The sequence below is a fragment of the Acomys minous genome (genome assembly GCF_964271855.1).
Source record: "Acomys minous genome assembly, chromosome: 15".
In the NCBI taxonomy this organism is placed as follows: Eukaryota; Metazoa; Chordata; class Mammalia; order Rodentia; family Muridae; genus Acomys; species Acomys minous.
In genome coordinates, this window is record NC_140497.1 from 74,159,238 (window position 1) to 74,181,313 (window position 22,076).

Consider the following 22,076-nt stretch of genomic DNA (forward strand, 5'->3'; position numbering starts at 1 on the left):
AGAGAGCAGGATGATAGCCACACCCCTGGCAGTGCATTTCAAGCGCCACGTGACACTCACAATGTCCACCTTCAAGCCCTGGGCAGCAACCTGGGTCAAATGAGACCTGGGGGGGGGGGGACTGGAGGAAAGTCTGCAGAGTGTGACATGTCACTCCGGTGGCAGTATGGGGATACCCCGCACCCTGGTCCTAAATCTTCTTACTCTTCAGGATTAGAAGCTACATTCCCCAAGCCAGCCCTGGAAGCCTGAGCTCCTTAACCCAGAAACAGAGAGTGCTGACCCCACAGGGGCCAGCTGCAGGCTGCCAGCCGCTCAAGCTGCTCCATGGGAGGGAGCTGCCCAACGGGCCTCCTGCTGCCCCACTGAGCCTCTTCTGTTTGCAAAACCCACCCGATTGAAATATCCTCCTTCCTTTCCCATGGGCGGGATCACCTTAGGATGTAGCTGAGGTAATGGTGGTCCACATCCCCAGATCACTCTTCAGTGAACTTAAAATGCTAGAGTGTATTAAATACGTATTAAATCTCCCGTGAATATTTGTAAAGAAACCTATCATTAGTTCCCTTTCCTGCATCCGGTAGGAAATATAAAACAATAAACCATATTTAAAATCAGAAGCTAACAGATTCGGGGTAAGCAGGTAGAACACAACACTCAATGTCTTGCAAATATTTTATTCTCCCTGATTGCGTCTTTTGACATTTTATTAACAAAAGATAAAACAATGACAGAAAATTATTTGGTTGACATATGACTTTCAAAAGCAGTAAGAACATAGTATTTAAAAAAAAAATAATGTCCACATTATAAAAATACATTAGAAGCTTACAAAAACGTGAGTTTCCACTGTACAGAAACACAAAATCAAAGGTGAGACACATATACCTTTGAGCGAATTCTAGCCAAGCTAGAGATATCCACTCTTCAGAGAAAACTGAGATTGTTTGTTACTTACTTAGTTGGTTAGTTAGTTAGTGGTGCTACAGATGGAATCCAGAGCTTCATACTTGTTAGGCAGGCTGCCACGGAGCCGCACCCGGCCTTAGGGAAACTTTCCTATTGGGCTTGTCCACAGCCGTCCACATGACAGCCATCAGGCCCAGGCAAGTCTTCAGCAGAAAAGTGGAAAGATAAACACAGAATCGGGGGAACCTTATGACTAGTCAGATACAGCCTGAAACCAGTTGTCTGGGATGTTCAAGCCAGGGTGGGTTGTTAATGAAGATCCAGGAAGATCAGGAAGTGGGAAGGATGCAACACTACTCTCCGCTTCCTCCGGACACATGCCAAGAGATCCCTCCACATCCACAGGGCAGAAGAGCTGAGGGAGGCAAGAGCCCGCAGTGCTCACAAAACAGTACAATATTCTGTCTTAGTCTTTTCAACGCAGCGCCTTGATAATAGGCCACCTGGTAGGGAAGAAAAAGTACATGCATTTCATTTTTTTTTTATTTTTATTTTTTACATTCCCATGATAAAAGATTGGCCAAACTTTCAGACCAGGCTTAACAATTCAGAGACCTGAGCCATAACCTAGGACCTAGTAGCAGGTGCTGCCCTAAAGGCGGAGTTCAGGGACCGCAGGAAGGAACTGTCTTTCCCCTTCCCTGTGGGCTCGCTGGCGCCTTCAGGTAAATTCTGTAGGGGTCTTTTGCCTTCGGGGTCTGCCTTCTGATGATCAAAGACACTGGGTCTCACTATTTCTCTGGAGACACACCAGTCTTCCTAAATCTGCCTCTCCTACGAGAGGAGGTAACACTCAGCCTTGAGAGCAGGGCTTGTTAAGGGGCAATGGGCAGAGACGCTGAGAGACTTCAGTGTCATATAAACTCTTTAAAATGAGATACTGCTGAGTGGTGGTGGCCGCACACCTTTAATCCCAGCACTTGGGAGGCAGAGGCAGGTGGATCACTGTGAGTTCGAGGCCAGCCTGGTCTACAAAGTGAGTCCAGGACAGCCAAGGCTACAGAGAGAAACCCTGTCTCAAAAAACCAAAAATAAATAAATAAATAAATAAATAAGTAAATACATACATAAAATAAGATGCTGAAGCCGGGTATGGTGGTGCACGCCTGTAATCCCAGTACTCTGGAAGGCAGAGGCAGGCAGATCTCTATGAGTTTGAGGCCAGCCTGGTCTACGAAGTGAGTTCCAGGACAGCCAAGGCTACAGAGAGAAACCCTCACTCAAAAAACAAACAAACAAACAAACAAACAAGATGCCCAAAGATAGATCATTATACGCTAAATGCTTGTCAGAAAGCACAATGTACTTTTCCGTCTTAGGGAGGTCACCATCGTCTGTGAGAAGCACTTGCTGCCCCACCCAAGCAGCAACCAACTGTCAAGCTCTTCACAGCGTGGGTGGCCTCATTATTCTGCTTACCTTCAGCTTGGGTTTCTGATCCTAGTCATGTACCTGTCAGGCTCGGCAGCACTCATCACAGTCGTATAAATTGTGTAGCTGAAACAACAAGACAGATTCTTACATGTGCGTCACCTCCCCTAAGAGGATCCCCTTCCACATCTCTTGGGATGCAGGATAAGTATGCAAAGAGGAAGGGTGCTTAAAACAGAAAGCAAGAGATCCACGTGGGCTTTCCTCCTCTTTCGAAACACCACTGAAAGCCACGTCGGACTTTGAAATTCTGATTTCTCACAGTTTCATGCCGTGGTAGTGAGCGGCAGTCGGCCCATCTGTGGGGCTGCCTCTAGCAGGACCACTGCCTATTATTTGCTGTCACGGTGAAAGGGACCCGAGAAAGGGATCTCAGGCTCCAGGCTAGAGAAACCCTAGCTCACCGACTGCCACAATCAAGACCACAGGCTGAAAGAGGGATGAATAAATAATATCAATAACAATATAAAAGTAATATTTTAAATTTTTTGTATTGCTTTGAGACAGGGTTTCTATGTATAGTTCTGGCTGTCTTGGAACTCACTCTCAAGACCAGGCTGGCCTTGAAGTCACAGAGACCCACCTGACTATGCCTCCCAAGGCCTGTGCCACCACCTCCCCACTAACAATATTTTTTTTTTCTGAGACAGAGTTTCTCTGTGTAGCCTTGACTGTCCTGCACTCGCTTTGTAGACCAGGCTGGCCTTGAACTCACAGTGATCTGCCTGCCTCTGCCTCCCAAGTGCTGGAATTAAAGGCATGCATCGCCACCACCCGGCTCACTAACAATATTTTTAAAAATAAAAATAATATTTTAAAAAAATACACAAAAGGAGAAAGACCAGCATTGAGTTGTCAGCAGGAAGAGAAGGACCATGGGAGTGGGTGGCAAGCGCTTAGTTCTAATAGGGAGCTCATGAACACTTGAAGACTGTCCTGGTGCAGACTGAGGGGCACACATGTCATCACCTTCCTCCTCCCGCTGCCCAGGTCACCCCATCCTCTTGATTTTCTTGAATTTCTCACCCGGTTGTGATATGTTTACTGGCCCCTGCCCTCAAACTAGACTATCTATCCCCTGGGTCTTTGCTTTGCTCACTGCTGCCTCCAGCCAGGATCCCGGGCAAGCCAGGGTGTGTGTGTGTGAGGTTGGAACAAGGTAACCAGAAACAGGCTAGAGCCTGGCACCCAGCCAGCCTTCCTTTTGCATTGGTCACCCTTGCTTTGGATCCCTGCTCCCCTCTGCACACAGGCATGTTAACCTGACAGGGAGTGCCTACCTAGAGACTGGTGCTTACCAAAACTACACCAACCTGCTGCAAGGCTTAAGATATGAGCGGTTGGAGCTCAGATCAGTTTTCACACTGCCCTGTTCCAGTTCCCCCACAAACGCGCCTAAACCTGCCCAGTCATCATCCTAAACCTCCCGGTCAACTTGGGTTCCAGGAACAAGGTGGCCTGGCAGGATGGACCATCCCCACCCCCAAGTCAAAGTCTGACATAGCTGGGCTACACCTGGCAGGGGATCATCTCCCAAGGACCTGCCTGTCCCCTCAAGAGGTAAGGGCATCTTCAGAGCCTCCTGCAGAACCAGACTAGGCACAGCGAGCATCTAGACCATGCCCTTACCAGGAGGACCTAACAATTCTTCCTCCACTTAAGCCTAACCACCCTCCAGCACCCTGAAGACCAGCTCAGACTCACTGAACCCTTTATTTGTTTCTCTTCCCAGCATGCTGGTTGAAACCCTCCTGACTGCTCCTCGGGCACTGGCCCCGCCCCATGCCCCAACCCTACTTCCCCCACCCAGCATGCATCTCTTTAACTGGCACATAGAATGGATGAAGGGGAGCTGGGATAGCTTTTGGAGGCTGCTAGTGTCAGGGCTTTTGCCCAGAAACTCAGGTTACCTAGCCACAGTAACATCTTTTCCTAGGGAAAAATGAAGAGATGTGCTGAGCATGTATGTGACTTACTTGCTATAAACAGGAAACACGGATAAAACCTGCAAAGGAAAAAAAAATCATATTCTGAAAATACTAGAAGATAGAAGAAATACATGTAGAGTACATATAAGAATATAACCACTGAGCTGGGCGCAGTGGCGCACGCCTGTATTCCCAGCATGTAGGAGGCAGAGGCAGGTGGATCTCAATGAGTTCGAGGCCAGCCTGGTCTACAAAGTCAGTCCAGGACAGCCAGGGCTACACAGAGAAATGCAGTGGAAGTTTTAGTTATTTTATGTAAACATGTTTTTTATTTCGATCTCAGGTGTGGGATGTGAAACTGCCTTTAGTTTATCCACAGCCGATAACAGCCTAGTGAGAGGGCCTGCGATCTTTGTCAGCTGGGAGCTGCCTCGTGGGGGGGGGTGGTCTTTACCAGCTGGAAAACATCCATGTGCGGACTCTGAGAAGATAGAAACAGACGCTGAGAGAGAGGCAGGGGTGGGGGTGGGAGGATGGAGGGAGGAAGAGAGAGGGGGGGGAGGGAGGGAGAGAGAGAGAGAGAGAGAGAGGGAGGGAGAGAGAGAGAGAGAGAGAGAGAGAGAGAGAGAGAGGAGGGGAGAGGGAGAGAGGGGGAGAGATCACTCTAAGATGCTCCTAGAGAGAAACGCTCTGGAGAATGCTTTGATGAGGCTGCTGCTGCTACATTCTGCTCTTTGCTGTCTAACTGGACTTGGGGAATCCTGATGACGAAAAGTAGAATCATCCCAAGGAACTGAGTCTAAAAGGGTCTACATCCCCTTCTTTCTCTCCTATCCAGGGCTGGTAGGTTGGAAGGGAGGTGGAGGCATTAAGGAGCCCCAAATAAAATAGGTTTTAAAAAATCTAAGCCTACAGAGAAACTCTGTCTCCAAAAACCATAAGAAAAAAAAATATATAACCATCGGCCCTGCAAGATGGCTCAGCAGGTAAAGGAACTTGCTGCCAAGTCTGACAGGTCTGATGACCTGAGTTCAGTCCCTGAACCCTCATGGCAGAAGGAGAAAACCAACCCCCACAAACTGTCTTCTGACCTCCTAGTGTATGGTGTGGCATGTATATAAAATATGTATAAAGAATATAGCCACTTAACGCTTTAGTTGTCTTAGGATAATTGTTTGTTTGGTTGGTTTTTGGTTTTTTGAGACAAGGTTTCTCTGTGTAGCCTTGGCTGTCCTGGACTCGCTTTGTAGACCAGGCTGGCCTCAAACTCACAGCGATCCACCTGCCTCTGCCTCCCAAGTGCTGGGATTAAAAGTGTGCACCACCACGCCCGGCTCTCAGGATAATTGTTATAGATTATTTTTGTCCTTGTACTGTCTCTTTTAAAATAATGAACACAGATTATAGCTATGCTTTTTTTTTCTTTTAAAGTGAAGAGAGGCTTAGGTGAAGACAGATGCTCTAACCTCTATATAGAACCAAATTTGGAAAACATCATGTGGCTTTAAAAAACGGTTCCAATAGTATAGAACTTTTATGAATCTTTTACTGCTACATTTTCCTTAATCTTTAAAGAAATTTTACACCCCAGGCAAGGTAAACACAGAGAGTTACCTGGAAAAGGGCCTCCAGGCTGATATGAGCTTGCCCGGTCTCATTTAGGGCTTTGATGGCTGGTGTTCTGTAAAGGACAAGGGTCAAAGGTCACCAGGTGCTTCAGGACATTCTGTGTCTCCCTCCTCAGGTGCCGTTTTGAGAGGCCCAGCGCAAGATCCAGGTTCTCCTCAAAACAGATCCGGCTCCCAAGCTTGCTTCCTGTGTCAGCTTGGTCCCACTGTATTGGGGTTTGTTCAGCTAGACCCTCTCATTCTGTGTGCTAAAGAGAACTGGGGCAATTGCTATAAAAATCAACTATTGCCAAACGTGTGGGACAATAGGGATTGGTGAGCTGTATCTTTTTCCTGTAACCAAATGACTCATTGCAGTTCCACACTAGATGCAAGCCCTTGTATCAGCAGATTAATTGACTAATTGATTTACAACAGTAGCCCACTAGCCCTGTCCCTGACAGGTAGGCGAGCAAAGGCCCCAGTGGACCCTTAGAGTCATTGATGGGGCTCATAATAGAATCCAGTGCTCCTTGGCCCTGAGGCCAGGGTTAACCTGATCCAGCTCTCACCAACTGCCATGACGTCCCCCCCACTGCTCTCCTCCACACACTGTACTCTCTACTTTGTCCAGGCCCTGGTAAGAGGCGAGGAAGGAGGTGGCACCTGTAGGTGTCTCCTTTTCCTGCTATAGGAAGAGGACAGTCTCCTGACCATGAAAGAACATTGCGAGTCGACCTGCAGGGCTTGGTGTGGTGGCTCATGCCTCTAATGCTAGTATGAGGAGGCTGAGGCAAGAGGATTACTCTGAATTTGAGGCCAGCCTAGGCTTTAAAGTGAGTCCCATGCTAGCACAGTGAAAACAAGGCATGAAATGAAAGCGTCTACCTTCGGTCATCGCTCTTGGGTACAGGCTTCCAATGGTCGTAATTTGTCTCAACTCGGAACCACCTGCAGCAGAGTACATTAACTTGTCTTATCCAGAGATGTTTAGACGAAATATTAAGATGTAAAAAAACGACTCCTGTCTCAGCAAATAAAAATGATTTGATGACTAGAAGGCACTTCTACTCACGCGCCATTCAAAGGGTCAAGAGGCCAAATGTCTGCTGGGCCACCTCGGTCCCTGGTGATGACTACTCCCTCCCGGGGCGATGTGCCCCCAACGATGTAATAAACATCTGCTATGAGGGGAGTCTTGGCCAGAGTGTAAACAGCTGCTTCAAAGTTCTCTGACTCGCTCAGGGTCTGAACAAAAAGACAAACCAGTATTGGCCACAGCATCCAGGGAAAGGAGGCTCATATCGCAGCTTTCCAACATGGTCTCTTTATGCTAAGCAAACCATGGCTGTAACCTGTAATCCCTCTGATTCTATCCTGTTGTCATGGGGACTCCTGAGAGGAAAACACAACAATGATGAGGACAGACTCCTCGGCTTTAGCAGAAGAGCAGACAGCAGCAGGGATTTCTCTGGGACAGAAGTGTCAGCCAGTCCTACAACTTGGCTCACCTAGACTTGGTATCTGACAGAATGCATCTGCCCAATCACTTGTTCTCCCTAAAGCCACTTCTGGAACACTTCTCTGTACTAAGTAACATGCTGGAGGGGAGCCAGGACCTCATTCTTGCTCTCAATAAACTTCCCCAAAACCACGAGGACATCACCAGGTGATGGCGACACAGTGAAAAAATGATGGAAGCCACCAACAAGGAATCCATCTTCTTAAGAGTACAAGAGCTCAGGCTGGAGAGATGGCTCAGTTGTTAAGAGCACTGTCTGCTCTTCCAGAGGTCCTGAGTTCAATTCCCAGCAACCCACATAGTGGCTCACAACCATCTGTAATGAGATCTGATGCCCTCTTCTGGCCTGCAGGTGTACATGCAAGCAGAACACTGTGTATGTAATAAATAAATCTCTAAAAAAAAAAAAAAAGAATACAAGAGCTCAAGGACCAAGAGACAAAAGGAGCCACACTGTGATGGTGGAGCTGAGTTCCAGGTTAACAGACTCCACTGGCAACGGCTTAGGACCGTGGCATGGTAACATTGGAACAAAGAGCCACACTAAGTCTGTGAAGACACGCAAAGGCCCGAGGCACGCGATGAAGGGGGTGTCTCCAACTCCCCACTTCCGTTTGTGTTCCCTCGCTAAACTGACCTGCCAAGAACACCCTGCAGCATGAATCTCCTGTCCCCTCCACAAGCACCATCACTCTCAGCCACTTTCTGAGAGAAAAGACATCTACAGTCATCGTCCTATTAAGACACACAGAAGTATGGGCATAGGAAATGGGTCAAATGAAAGGACAATTCAAAAGCTCGTGTCACTAAAGGAACTATCAATGGCACAGAAGCCACAAGGCCCTGACGAGGCATTGTGACTTCCCCAGCCTTGTACATATTGCTGAAAAGGGAGATATTTTTATCCCAGTTTACACGGGACTCTTGTCCCTATCCCGATAGCACAGTACTGATTAAAATCTTCTAATAAATGTTTACCAGCGTCCAGCCTTATCATTAATGTTTACTGTGGAAAGACAGATGCATTTGAAAACACTAAAAATGTTTGTTCTTCTTAGGGGGGAAGAAAAAAATCAGTCTTGTTAAAGGGCACGATGGCCTGCATCATGGTCGCTCTGTTCAGATGAGCTTGGGTGCGACGCGGGCTCAGCATTAGTCTACTCACTCTGCGGATGAGCCAGCTGATGGGGGAGTGTCCCAGAGAGAGCGCGGAGATCATATTCTCCCACCACGAGCCTTTATCTGCATGCACAAAGAGGCATCAGTCAGCTCATGGTCCAGACACCATTCACAGTGAACAACAACTTTAATTAGTACAGTTTTTTTTTTTATTACATTTACCTCCATACTTATTTTTGTTGTGTGTTTAGGAGTGGCGGCACTCCGTGTCACGGCATACACATGGGAGTCAGAACAACCTACAGGACTCAGTTCTCTTCTTCCACTCTATGGGTCCCGGGGATCGAACTCAGATCCTCAGACTTGGCTACTTTACCTGCTGAGTCATCTCACTGGCCCCCATTCACATAAAAATTTGTTTTCTTTCCCATATTATAAGCTAATGCAGGGGAATTTTTAGTTAACTAAGGGTAATTTTTACTAATATCCAGCTTTCAAAGGCCTGGATTTCTTCTTTAAAATGTATATATGTATTTACTGTGGGTGTACGTGGGGGTGTATAGAGGTGAAATCACAACTTGAGGGAGGTTGTTCTCTCTCCTTCCACTGTCTGGGTCCTAAAGCTCTAGCCAGGTCATTAGGCTTGACAAGAAGTGCCTTTGCTGGCTGTGCCATCTTGCTGGCCCTAAGCCTGAGAGTGAACCAATCATAAAAACAGCAGATACACAAGTGAATGTATACATACATATGGTGACTACAGATAGCTAATAAATAAAATCATGCGGATATTCACTGATTTTTCTTTTTTTCCTCTTTATTTCTTTATTTTTATTTTATTATTTATTATTACTATTAATATTATTATTTTTTGGTTTTTCGAGACAAGGTTTCTCTGTGTAGCCTTGGCTGTCCTGGACTCACTTGTAGACCAGGCTGGCCTTCAACTCACGGTGATCTGCTTGCCTCTGCCTCCCAAGTGCTGGGATTAAAGGCGTGTGCCACCATGCCCGGCTTCTTTTTATTTTTATTTTCTTGAGGCAGGATCTTCCTATGTGGTCCAAGATGGACTTCCAACTGGATACTCTCCTGCCTCAGCCTTCAGGGTGTCAGGTACAGATGTGTGCCACCGTGCCTAGCTTCCCTCTGGTTTTGAAAACAGAATCTCTTATACCTGATGCAATAGTGGTTATATTAGATATAACTATCCTACTGATAGTTTTCTCAGGCAAGATTAAATCCTGCTCCTTTCAAGGGAAGCAGCACAGCAAAGATTAGAAAGAACACAGTGAACTCTTTGTGACCTATCTTAGGGTTTTGGTTTTGAGCCTAGCCTTTATCAGCTGAGCCATCTCTCCAGCCCTTTCGGACCTATCTTTAGCAAGTTTAAATATGGCAGCATTTCATCAAATGTGTATGTTACATAATAACTCAGTTCCTTTAAGTCATGTTCCTTTAAGTCCATGTTCCAATAATCACTTTAGCAAACATCTTAATTCTCAAGATGATGGAATCAAGATCTGTTTTATACATCTGCAGACCCCTCTCTCTCCCTCATCCCCCGCTTTCTCTCACACACACCCCCCAAAACAAAAAAACCAAAAACACCTCAGGTAGCTGGGTATGCTAGCTAAGACCAGCTGAGATGGCGATTCATTCGTGACTGATGTTTGAGAAAATGCGAAATCCATATATGAATGAATGAATAAACCTATCTAAATGAAGCGATAACAGCATACTGCAATCAGGCTCATCAGCTGAGAAATGTCCTCTCTCTCTCTGGGATTCCCACATAATATAGAACTGGACAATGTCCCCCTGAGGTTTGGGCAGTGACATGGAGGAGCTGTCAGCAAACGGAACAAGTGGCGCAGGTCCCAGGAGATCAGCCTGAGAACTGCCTCTTCCATCCATGAGCTGTCACTTCTTCTTGTAGCCTCAGTTTCCAAGCCTGAATCAACGTATGGTCCCTAGGATCAGGGCCTGCCGTTCCGGTGAGAAAATGTTTGAGCGTGTGCGCGTTAAAGCCAAGAGGCTCACAACCGTGGACAGGGTCGTGAACCTCAGGATGAACGCGATGGCTCATTAGTGCTCTTCTGAATCTATTTTCACCCAACATAGGCCAGTCTCTATTGAGCATTCAAAGTAGTGGTCAAAACTACAAATCAAGCTAGGCATGGCGGTGCTTCTGCAATCCCAGCTTGTAGGATGCTGACACGGGAGGAATCTACTGCTTCAAATATGTGCGTGCATGAAAGAGAGAGAGAAGGGAGAAAGAAGAGGGAGAGGAAGGGAGGGAGGAGGGGGAGGAAGACACACACACACACACACACACACACACACACACACACACACACAGAGATACACATACACACATGCACACACATATGAAGACAGAGACAGAGACAGAGAGGGGGAGGGAGGGAGGGAGGGTGATATCTGTTCATTCTTTAGCCTAAAACTCCCTCTCTCTCTTTTTCTTTAAGCTTTTATTTATTATGTATACAGTATGATCAGATCACATTATAGATGGTTGTGAGCCACCATGTGGTTGCTGGGAATTGAACTCAGGACCTCTGGAAGAGCAGTCAGTGCTCTTCAACACTAAGCCATCTCTCCAGCCCCAGCCTAAAACTCTCTTATGGCTTAAAAATCCAACCATTCAGCCTGGAGAGATGGCTCAGCGGTTAAGGGCACCCTCTGCTCTTCCAGAGGTTGTGAGCTCGATTCCCAGCAACCACATGGCGGCTCACAACCAGCTCTACTGGGATCCGATGTCCTCTTCTGGCACTCAGGCATACATGGAGATACATCACTCATTTATGTTAAATAAATAATTTGTTTTTAGAAAATCCAGCCGTTCAACATGAGCCTGCACTTGGCTCTGTGCATGGCCACAGCCTCATCCACATCCCCCCTTGTCCTTTCTCCCTGCGATAACTACACAGACTTTGTCTCATTTCTGGGAGGTAGCAATAGTGATAGCTACAGTCTTTGCCTGTGCTGTCAGACCACTGAGATGATCTTCCCTTGTTTATGCAGACCCAGACTGGGGTCACAAGGGTCAGGAAGACAACGCCCCCCTCCCCCCACCATCTCCCCGCCTGCCCCCATGCCTCTGAACCTCCCACCAGATCTTCCTTCACGCCTCCCTTTGGAGTTCTGATCCCCGCCTGAGGCCACCCTCACTGCTCACAGGGCTATGCTCTGTCTCCCCAGGATGACTGGAGTCCCTGGTGCTGGAAGGTTCCTTCCACATACTGGTTGAGTGAGTGAAGGAAACACATAGAAGACCCCAACAAGGGCTGCATTTTAGAATGCTCAGGAGTTTGAATTACCTCGTTCATCACCAGAAATTGTAAACTTGTGAGGACTCTGACCTGTCCACAGTCCTACATAGCCAACAAAAGTAGTGCCTGTGAATGCAATCTGAAACAAAAAAAAAAAAAAGAAAAAAGAAAAAATTTCACTTTACCATCCAACAGAATACACACTGAAATCACTTAATTGCCCTACACATTCCTGCATTTTTTGTTAGTTTGCTTGTTGAGTCAGGGCCTCACTATGTAGACCTGGCTGGCCTCGAACTCACAGAGATCTGCTTGCCTCTGCCTGGGATTAATAGTGTACGCCAACATCCATACCCAGCTTCCTGAATTTTTTTTTTTTTCCCTTAGAGGTTTCAACATAAGAGAATAAAACCCTGGAACAATATTCTAGAACAAGAGCTCAGCTTTGGTGGGGGAGGGGTCCATGAATAGAATTTAGCAAATGGAATGGATGGGTGGGGTTGGGGGGGTGGAATACAGCCTTCCTCTTCCTAACCTCTAACTAGAACCAAACTGCTTTTTGGTTGTTTTGTTTTTGGTGTGTGTGTGTGTGTGTGTGTGTGTGTGTGTGTGTGTATGTGTTGTTGTTGTTGTTGTTGTTGTTGTTTTGAGGCAGGGTTTCTCTATAGCCCTGGCTGGAACTCACACTGTAGACCATGCTGGCTTCAAAAATCAGAGCTCCGCCTGCCTCTGGCTTCCGAGTGCAGGGATTAAAGGCGTGTGCCACCACGCCCAGCTCTCCAAACTGCTTTTTAGTAAAGGTGCTTGGTAAGACAAGAAGTAATGGCAGTGTCTGTGACTTTATCAGAGGACGTGCTGGTCCTTGCACACGAGTGCCGATGGTTACAGATGCCTTACAACACCACCCATGGTGTCACTCTGCAGGAGGAGTCATGGGGGTTACCAAACTTGCTGCTAAGTCTGACTACTAAAAAAATTTAAAGGTGTGAGATTGAACTATGAGTAGGTTGTATTTCAGCCTAACTGCTTATTTCTAACCCTTTGCATCCTATGTGTCTATGGAATGCTATTCCCCCAAAAGACTTCCATCCTGAAGGTAGCAAATGTAGTCTGATTGGAAACTTGTTTCCCACTCATGACAAGAGACAAATTCTCTGCAAATAAGCTCTGTGGAATTAAGGGCAATAGGTGAAATGCCACTTTAAAGTTTAAATGCTTTAAAACTCATCTTACATCCAGCTTCCATGTAACCCTACACTCATCTCTGTAAACCAAGTCACAAGCCACAGTGGTTGGACGGTACCACTGGCAATGACCTCCAGTACCGGCAATGACCTTCAATACTGACAATGACCTTCAGTACCAGAAAATCACTATGTAGACCAGACAGTCCTGGATCTCACAGAGATCGACCTGCCTCTGCCTCCTGTGTGCTGGGATTAAAGGCGTGTGCCACTGCACCTAACTTTAATATTGTTTTGAAAATAAAAATACTAACCTAGGTTTATTTAACTTCTAGAATATAAAAATATTTGCTAGCCTTTATGAACAGTACAAACGGTGCACTCTTCTAAATTCTTCCTTGAATAAACAGAGCCTGGTACTGAAGGTCATTACCTGGTACTTGAGTTACAAAGAAACAACTGAAAAAGAAAAAAAAAAAACCAACCCTAAAGAAATAAAAATAAATAAATAAATAAATAAAGCTTCTTTAAAATACAATCATACGGGAGGAAAAACAAAATAATAAAACAAAACAAAAACAAAAAGCCTGCGATTCTCCTGCCACCAGACCCACACGGTACGCCTTCAGTCCTGAGGGGACACAGCCTCATTCCCAAGGAGACAGAAACAAAGTTAGGAGCGCAAAGCCACATTTGAGTACATGGAGGCTGTACTATCTCTACCACCTATGTGATTTGGGGCACACAGGTCTCTCTCATAGGCCTGGCATGTAACTGCCAAGCCATGGCCCCAGCCCTGTAGAGCCTGCTCTGAATTTAGCAAAAGCACTTCCTTATCCGGGTGTAGAAAAACAACAGGCAGGTGAGAGCTGGCTGCTTTGGGGACTGCCACCACTCAGACGACTCCTGTGGGAGCCCCAGCAGAAGCCGGAGCTAGTGAGGCAAAGCCACCGCACACCTCATGTACACGGCACTTAGTTCCTGGACTCTGAGAAGGTTATAGGCCATAGGGAAGCACCAAGTAAAGAATTAAAATACTGCGCACCCCCCCCCCCATCACTTGGTAATGTAGTTTAGCAGATTTCCTCTATGAATTGATTAGGAAGCCTGGCAGCAGTGGTGCTCGCCCATACTCCCAGCACTTGGGAGGCAGAAGCAGGTACCTCCCTGTGAGTAAAACCTTATCCCAAAAAACCAAAGCAAACCAGACAAAACGAATGAGAAACAAAACAAAACAAAACCCCCAAAAACCATTGATTGTGTATTCATATTTATCACTGCGGCCACTTAAAATTGTGCTTTTGAAGTAAACAAAAAAGCTGTTGATGTCAAAGTAAGTGAACAAAATTGAGAAAGGAGAAACTGTCATTAAATATTCCTGCATTGTTTGAATCTTTTATGAGAGAAAGGTTTTCTCTATCAAATGGCCAACATCTGATACTCTGTAAACATGTTTCTATTATTTCTGAATCAACCACAAAAATGCAAAGATCAAAGAGAGTATAATCCTTGTCCTTAAAGTCAAAACCTGATTTCCCATGCTCTTTTCTGTTGCATAGCAATAGCACATGGTATGTATATATACATATATGTGTGTGTACATAAATATATATTTTAAGATTTTATTTATTTATTGTTTATACAGTATTCTGCCTGCATGTGTGCCTGCATGCCAGAAGAGGACACCAGATCTCATTATAGATAATTGTGAGCCACCATGTGGGAGTTGAACTCAGAACCTTTGGAAGAACATCCAGTGCTCTTAACCTCTGAGCCATCTCTCCAGCCCCCACACTATGTATATTATACCAGCAGCATTGGTTACTGCTATTCTCTAGACGTTTCTAGTCATGCGACAATAGGAATACTAGCTTATATGCACCACATGATTGCCTGATGCTGTGGAGGTCGAAAGAGGGTGACAAATCCCCTGACACTGGACTTATGGATGGCTTCCAGGTGCCATGTAGGTGCTGGGAACTGAACCCAGGTCCTGTGTTCCTAATCACGGCAGCTCTGGGGTTTTGCCACTGTTTATCCAGACCTACGGTGTGCTTTACGCAGAGGACTTCATTTAATCACGACAGCCATTTCAGAGAAGCAAATGTCTTTGTGCTAGGCCTGAAGAACAGGACTGAGTAATTCTCCATGCAAATGAGAGAGGTACAGTGTAACCCCAGGAATACCCCACCCTTAAAGCTGGGTGTCCCTCGCCACTGTGCAGCCTTCTCTGCTTCAGAAGCACCTCCTCGCCATGTGCCTAAAGGAACTGTCCTCTTTAAGTCCATGTGCCCCACCCCCCAACAACAACTGACTCTTTTCCTTGGCCATAATTGATAATAAACCTCTCTTGGTTTTGTTTTTCCTAGGAAGGGCGTGGTTTAGGGGATTGTTTTTAATGGGGAGGGGGGGGCTTGCACGCACTGTGGTGTTTGGTTCTTACAGGGAGAAGTGCCTAAGTTAGCTGGCCATGTAAATGGCTCCTATCCCAGATGAGAAGCCCTCCTGGTCCCTGCATCTTGTGCGCATGGCTGTACCCGCCCCCTGATGTCTGCATCTTGCGTGCACGGCTATACCTGCCCCCGGATGTCTGCATCTTGCGTGTACAGCTGTACCTGCCCCCCTGATGTCTGCATCTTGCACGCATGGCTGTACCTGTCCATTCTTTATGAACTGCACGTCCACCGTCACCTTTCGTAAGGCATTTCCAAAAGAGTAGTCTAGGTTCCGGCCGTGGTAAATGTGGCCTTGGGAGTCTTGGGCCACAATACTCGTGCAGAATCTGAGCAAAGGGAAAAGCCCAACGTGAATGAAGGCAGCAGAAACGAAGACAGCGAGGTTTCTGTGTCTAAAGCCAACCCACAAAGCCTCTGGTTTTCTTTCTTTCTTTCTTTTTTTTTTTTTTGGTTTTTCGAGACAGAGTTTCTCTGTGTAGCCTTGGCCGTCCTGGACTTGCTTTGTAGACCAGGCTGGCCTCGAACTCACAGTGATCCACCTGCCTCTGCCTCCCGAGTGCTGGGATTAAAGGCCTGTGCCACCACGCCCGGCTGCCTCTGGTTTTCTTGCTCATGCTGACATAAATGCTGTCAATATGCTCTCATACAACAATACGGAACTACAATTCCAGCTGGAAATAACAACAGGACACACTGCATCTAGACCCCGCCGTCGGCCCACCCAATGCTGCTACTGATGTTCCAAAGAAAGTTTCATCTTCCCCCATGACCTGCGTGTATGCAAGCACAGCTAGATTTCTGGAATTCTACTCATCCCTCTGCCTGTTGGTACGTTACCTATTAACATGGCATTAGATAACCCAATTAGATAGTCCAAGCTGCCCTCTCCCCATTATGCACTGTTAGGGCAAACACACACAAACACACACACACACACACACACACACACACACACACACACACACCTAGTTAAAATTAAAAAGGACTCCAGACTAGGCATAGTGACAGAAGTCTTTAAACTCAGAATTCAGCTCCGCAGAGGCAGGTAGATCTCTATGAGGTTGAGGCCAGCCTGGTGTGCATAGACAGTTCCAGACCAGACAAGGCAACCCTGTCACAAACTAAGCAAATAAATGAATAAATAAATCTTTTAAACAAACTTTCTATACTACTGATTTTCTGTAATGCTTCAATATTGCCTTTATAATTAGGAAAAAAATGAAAAAACAAATTTTACCTCACTGGTTTGTTTAAAGAAGTTTGGTGAGGTTTCAACTCCTAAGGTTTTTTGTGACCTCAGAGGGTCACATAGGGTTGGAGACCCAGGTAAAGTTTTGCAGAACCACTGTCAAAGTTGATATTTTCTAAATTGTGGCAAGGTGACCACAGTTGCCAGATCTGTTTTGGGCATGTCCTAGGACTCACCACACAGACCAGACTTGCCTTAAACTCAGAGAGCCTCCTGCCTCTTCATCCCAAGTGCCAGGGTCAAAGGCAAGCACCAACATTTCCATCTTTCAATGTGACCTCTCCTGCAGGAGCACAGGGGACAAGGACATGCCTTCTGCTTTGGGAGAGGTACTCTGGGCTTCAGGAGTGGCCTTGGAACTCACTAGTTACAGGACAGCCAGCAAGTGTCCCCTCTAAGGCTTGGCTTTCACATCACAAAACTGAAAATACCACTTTCCCCACAGGGCTTTAATCCCTGTCAGCTAGTTTCTTGCTCCACCTCTTGGCCTAGGGTTAAGCTTTATTAAATCCTGTGTTCAGAAAGATCTTGGATTAAAGGTGTGTGTTAGTTAAACAAGTTAGCTGGGTGGTGGTGGTGCATGCCTTTAACCCCAGCACTCAGGAGGCACAGGCAGGTGTATCGCTGTGAGTTCAAGGCCAGCCTGGTCTACAAAGCGAGTCCAGGACAGCAAAGGGTATACTGAGAAACCCTGTCTCAAAAAAACAAAAAATTAAAATTAAAAAAAAAATTAAAAACCACAAAACAAAACAAAACAAAAAACAAGTGAAAGAATAGGAGGGACTTTGAGTTGAAGGGTGTTTAAGACAGCACATAGGGGTCTGGGGAGATGGCTCAGAGGTTAAGAGCACTGTCTGTTCCTCCAGAGGTCCAGAGTTCAATTCCCAGCAACCACATGATGGCTCACAACCATATCGAATGAAATCTGGTGCCTTCTGCTGGTGTACAGGGGACAGGCAGGTTAAAAACACTGCATACATAATAAACAAATAAATCTTAAAAAAAAAAAAAAAGAAAGAAAAAGACAGCGCATAGAAGTAGAAGGAACTTTTAGCTCTTTAGTTCTTCAGTTCCTTGGCCTTTGGCCTTGGGCTTTTTGAGCTTTGAGCTAGCAAGCCTTTGGCCTTGGGCTTTTTGGCCTTTTCCTCCTGGGCTGTCAGCTGAGCTAATGCGCCTTTTGGGCCTTTTTCCTTCTGGGACATGAGCTAAGCAGGAAGGTCAGCTGGGTACTTTCTCTGCTTCTCTGAGCTAGCAGGTCTCCACCCCAGCATCTGGCTCCTGAGTCTTTATTGGTAAAATAGAATCATTTGGGATTTTCATTTAAAACCACAGGAGTGAGCATGTGCCACAGGGTGCTTCTGCAGGTCTGGGGACAAACAGGAGGAGTCCAGTCTCTCTTTCTACCACGTGTCTCAAGTACTGAGCTCAGGTGCTCACCCTGAATAAGCACTTTTACCCACCAAGCTATCTGGGGGCCTTCCTCTTTACTTTTTGGAGAGGCTCTCCCAATGAACTTGAAACAGCAAGTTCCCATGATCCTCCTCTCTCCTCCCGCCCCAGTGATTGGTTTAAGGCACTTTGAGCCATACCCAGGCAGGGATCTGAACTCAGGTCCACTCTTATCTGCAGCAGGCACTCTTACCCACATGTCACCTCCCCAGTTCTTGAGCAGTTTGGAAAGTGGGGTGCCACCTAGATTGGTGACAAGATAAAAGCAAGCTTCGAGTAGAGCGGCTGCTTCCTTCTGGAAGCCCACCAGATGCACGCTGCTTTGATTCCTCCAGGGAGTTTCCAAACTGCAGTCATTGTCTTGTTTTATCTCACAAGAAACATACCTCCCGCCAGTCACCGTGGGTCACAGGAGTCTCCAACGGTTCATACATTTTAATCCACCCTGGCCAGCATGGGGCACTTACGCGGAGGCCTCATAGGCCAGGTTGACCAAGATACCCTCGGCCAGGCTGACGTTGAGGAAGTTGCACATGCCGTGGATCTCGTCAGTGAAGGGCTGGGGCAGGAAGCTCTCCACCTTCGACACCACCTCTCTGATCATCGCGAATACCCACTGGGGAACCCTGTCGCTACAAACGACAAAGCACGAAGCTTGTTCCTTTCACTCAGGGCACGGAGGATACAAATGCACGTAGACTAGGGGAAAGGAACGTTAAGAGTCTAGATTTTTTTCCAGAATGGAAGCACCCTGCTGTTCTGCTCTGTTCCCAGTGTCCAAACTCGAGAGAATAAGCCGGGTCCCGGGTCCCATAGTGCAGGGCCCAAAACTCCCAGCTACTCAGGAGGCTAACGCAGGAGAGTTTTAAGTAAGGCCAGCTGAAGCTAAGTAGCGAGATTCTTTTTTTTTTTTATTTTCCCCCTGTTGTTTTGTTTTTCGAGACAGGGTTTCTCTGTGTAGCCTTGGCTGTCCTGGACTCTCTTTTATAGACCAGACTGGCCTCGAACCCACAGAGATCCGCCTGCCTCTGCCTTTGAGTGCTGGCATTAAAGGCATACATAACCACCATCTGGCTTGTTTTTTGTTTTGTTTTGCTTTGTTTTTTCTTTCTCCCGACATGATATATGTTTAGTTGTGAGCCTGGCCTTTAACGGCTGAGCTATCTCTCCAGCCTCCAACACAATATTTTTTATTAATTATTTGGTTGTTACATACAATGTAGCCAGATCACATTAGCTTCCCATTTCTTTCGGGTCCACCCTTCCATTCCTCCCGGGTCCATGCCCCTACCCTTACCCCACCCCCACACAAACAACAAACTACCAAGTCCAACTTGTGTTGTCCATATACTCATTGAAGCATGGTCAAACACTCTGTGAGACTTTCAAAATGAAAATTACAAGGGCTGAGATACACCCAATGGTAGAGCACTCTCCTATTCTTCCAGTGCCAAGCATCCTGGTGAGGAAGGCCAACCAGACTGGGCCAGAGTAGGATAGTTCGGGGACTGTATGCCCTACTCCGCAGTTTAGCCTACTGGGTGACACCTTGTGCGTCACCCTGACCCGGAAAACGTCCGGAAGACGCACGTGCCACCGGAGACCTCCGAACTTGAGCGCAGGGCGGGCCGCGCTGTTAGAGCCACCCGCTGGGCACTGCAATGGAGAGGAATGGAGGGCGGGGGTGAGAGGGCAAGGGTGTGGTACCCAGGGGAGAAGCGGAGCCCGGCTGCGAGTTCACCGGATCTGAGGCTCACCCGATGATCTGCGCCACTGTGGCACGCAAGAAGTCCGGGTCGTAGTGCTGCAGCATCGGTACCCAGCGCTGCTCCGGAGCCGCGTCTAGACTGATATTGAAGAGCGGCGGAGCCCTGGAGACCACTGCGGGCAGCCATGGCCCCAGCAGCAGCAGCAGCAGCAGAGCCAGCGCCGGCTGTGCCCCATAGCCTGCGGCCCCGGCGGCTCGAATACCCATGGCTTGGGCTTCTGAGGCCATCTCCTCACCAGTGAGACTGTGCCTACTAGGGACGCAGAGGGGGAGGCAACGGGGCGGTCCTAGCACTGGAGGCGGGGTCTGCGCTAGGTCGCCCCACCCTGTGTGTCAGGAATCCAAGCAGTGACACCGCCTCCGGCCGGCCCTAGCGGGCTCCAGCCTGCTTCTTACTCAAAATTAGAGTCCAATATCAAGGATGCTTGGAGCTGTGGTGGTCCAGGTCCACGGTAACAGAAAGGCACCTTGTCTTCTTGTCCTGCATTTGCTCATTTTAAAACTCCTTGAAGGGCAGAACTTCTGTTTAAAGCTCCCAAGAAAAAGCTAAAGATTAACTAACACTTGTGTGCCTGATTCTCAATACAAAGCAAGTGGTAACTCCTACTAACTGACCATCATCTGTTTTTCTTTTTGGTTTTCAAGACAGGGTCTCTGTGTAAGCCTTGTCTATCCTGGACTCACTTTGTAGACCAGGCTGGCCTCGAACTCACAGAGATCCGCCTGCCTCTGCCTCCCGAGTGCTGGGATTAAATGCGTGCGCCACCACACCCGGCTTGACCATCATTTTTCTGATGGGGGAGCTTGGAGAGAAGTCACCTGCCCGAAGCCATAGGCTGAGGAGCCTCTGCCTTGCTCTGTCAGGCTGTCTGAATCCAAAGCCACACGCCAGTATCTGGGAGACTGAATTTGTAAATCATCTTGGTAAGACCCCAACATTCCTATTAGATACCAAAACTGCCAATAATCAAATAACCTATGTGCAAAAGATACTTGGGAATCTCTCTCTCTCTCCCCAGACTCCAGTGTTCCCATCCTCCTATCCTTAAAAAAAAAAGAAAAAAGAAAAAATGTAGTCTTTACTTTTGTTTTATGTTTGTGTTTTGCTTGCACGTATTCCCGTGCACTTCATGTGTGCCTAGTGTCTGAGGCCAGAAGGCGGCTTCAGATCCCCTGGAACTGCTGGTGTAGATGGTTGTGATTTGCCACGTGGGTGCTGGGGAATCAAACCCCGGTCCTTTGGAAGAGACGCCAGCCGGCTCTCCAGCCACCATCCTGTCTTACCCTCCCCTCCAGTAGAACACAACATCACTGCCTCTGACTTGTGTATTTTTATGTACCTCCAAAGCAAATGGCCCGTCGAGAGCATAACAGCAAGCAGTCACACACCAGGATCCACTTCTCAGCTATACACGAAAGCTGTCCTTCTTCTGCTTTAGGTAAGCAAAGCGCAGCGCAGGTCTGGTAAGCACCTGGAATTTAGGTTTCTGGAAGGAAGCTGCCTGGCTCACGTCATAACCATGTCAGGACCCCCCCCCCCTCCTCCCCAGTAATCACTTTGTGGGAGCCAAACACCTCGCTCAACGAAACAGAAGCATGTTCGTGAAGGAGAGACTGGGCAGCAACTTCCAAGAGAAGTGAGGATGTTATTAGAAACCTCGAGTACTGTGATGTCATGCAGGGCCGGGCTGCCGAACCGCACTGTTCTCTGTCGCACTGCAGAGACTACTGTACCCGAGTGGTTTAGCTAGGACTACAATTGCTGCCATGGAACACCAGAACCAAAAGCAATTTCAGGAAGAAAGGGTTTATTTGGCTTACGCTTCCATATCACAGTCCATCACTGAAGGAAGTCGGGGCAGGAACCTGGAGGCAGGAGCTGATGCAGAAGCCATGGGGTTCGGGGGTTGGGGTTCGGGGCTTGGGGGACAGGAGTCGGGGTGGGGGTGGGAGTCAGGGGCTGCTTACTGGCTCAGTCTGCTTTCTTATAGAACCAAGGACTGCCAGCCCAGGAGTGGCACCACCCACAAACAGCTGGGCCCTCCCCCATCAGTCACTAAGAAAATGCCCTGCAGGCTTGCCTCCAGCCCAATCTTACGGAGGCATT

The 22,076-nt window shown here is 47.4% G+C and overlaps 1 protein-coding gene across 1 annotated transcript; it reads right to left on the bottom strand.

Annotated features, from left to right (window-relative positions):
* Window positions 1–661: 661 nt before the first annotated feature.
* On the bottom strand, window positions 662–20,253 carry NAAA (N-acylethanolamine acid amidase). The gene is made up of 11 exons (XM_084759357.1): window positions 19,959–20,253; window positions 18,669–18,833; window positions 15,703–15,829; window positions 11,912–12,002; window positions 8,623–8,699; window positions 7,011–7,183; window positions 6,824–6,886; window positions 5,943–6,009; window positions 4,377–4,405; window positions 2,389–2,466; window positions 662–1,412 (listed from the first exon to the last, which is right to left on the bottom strand). The coding sequence occupies exons 1-10, from the start codon at window positions 20,195–20,197 to the stop codon at window positions 2,391–2,393; spliced, it is 1,107 nt and encodes a 368-aa protein (XP_084615483.1). The 5' UTR covers window positions 20,198–20,253; the 3' UTR covers window positions 662–1,412; window positions 2,389–2,390.
* Between the last annotated feature and the right edge of the window lie 1,823 nt (window positions 20,254–22,076).

Bases quoted from the DNA above. Each gene is read 5' to 3' on its own strand.
- NAAA (XM_084759357.1), bottom strand. From the start codon at position 20,197: ATGGCCTCAGAAGCCCAAGCCATGGGTATTCGAGCCGCCGGGGCCGCA. The intron at 18,834-19,958 runs GTGAGCCTCAGA...TGTCGTTTGTAG, and splicing joins ACAGTGGCGCAGATCATCGG to CGACAGGGTTCCCCAGTGGG. The intron at 7,184-8,622 runs GTGAGTAGACTA...CTTTTTGTTCAG, and splicing joins TCAGCTGGCTCATCCGCAGA to ACCCTGAGCGAGTCAGAGAA.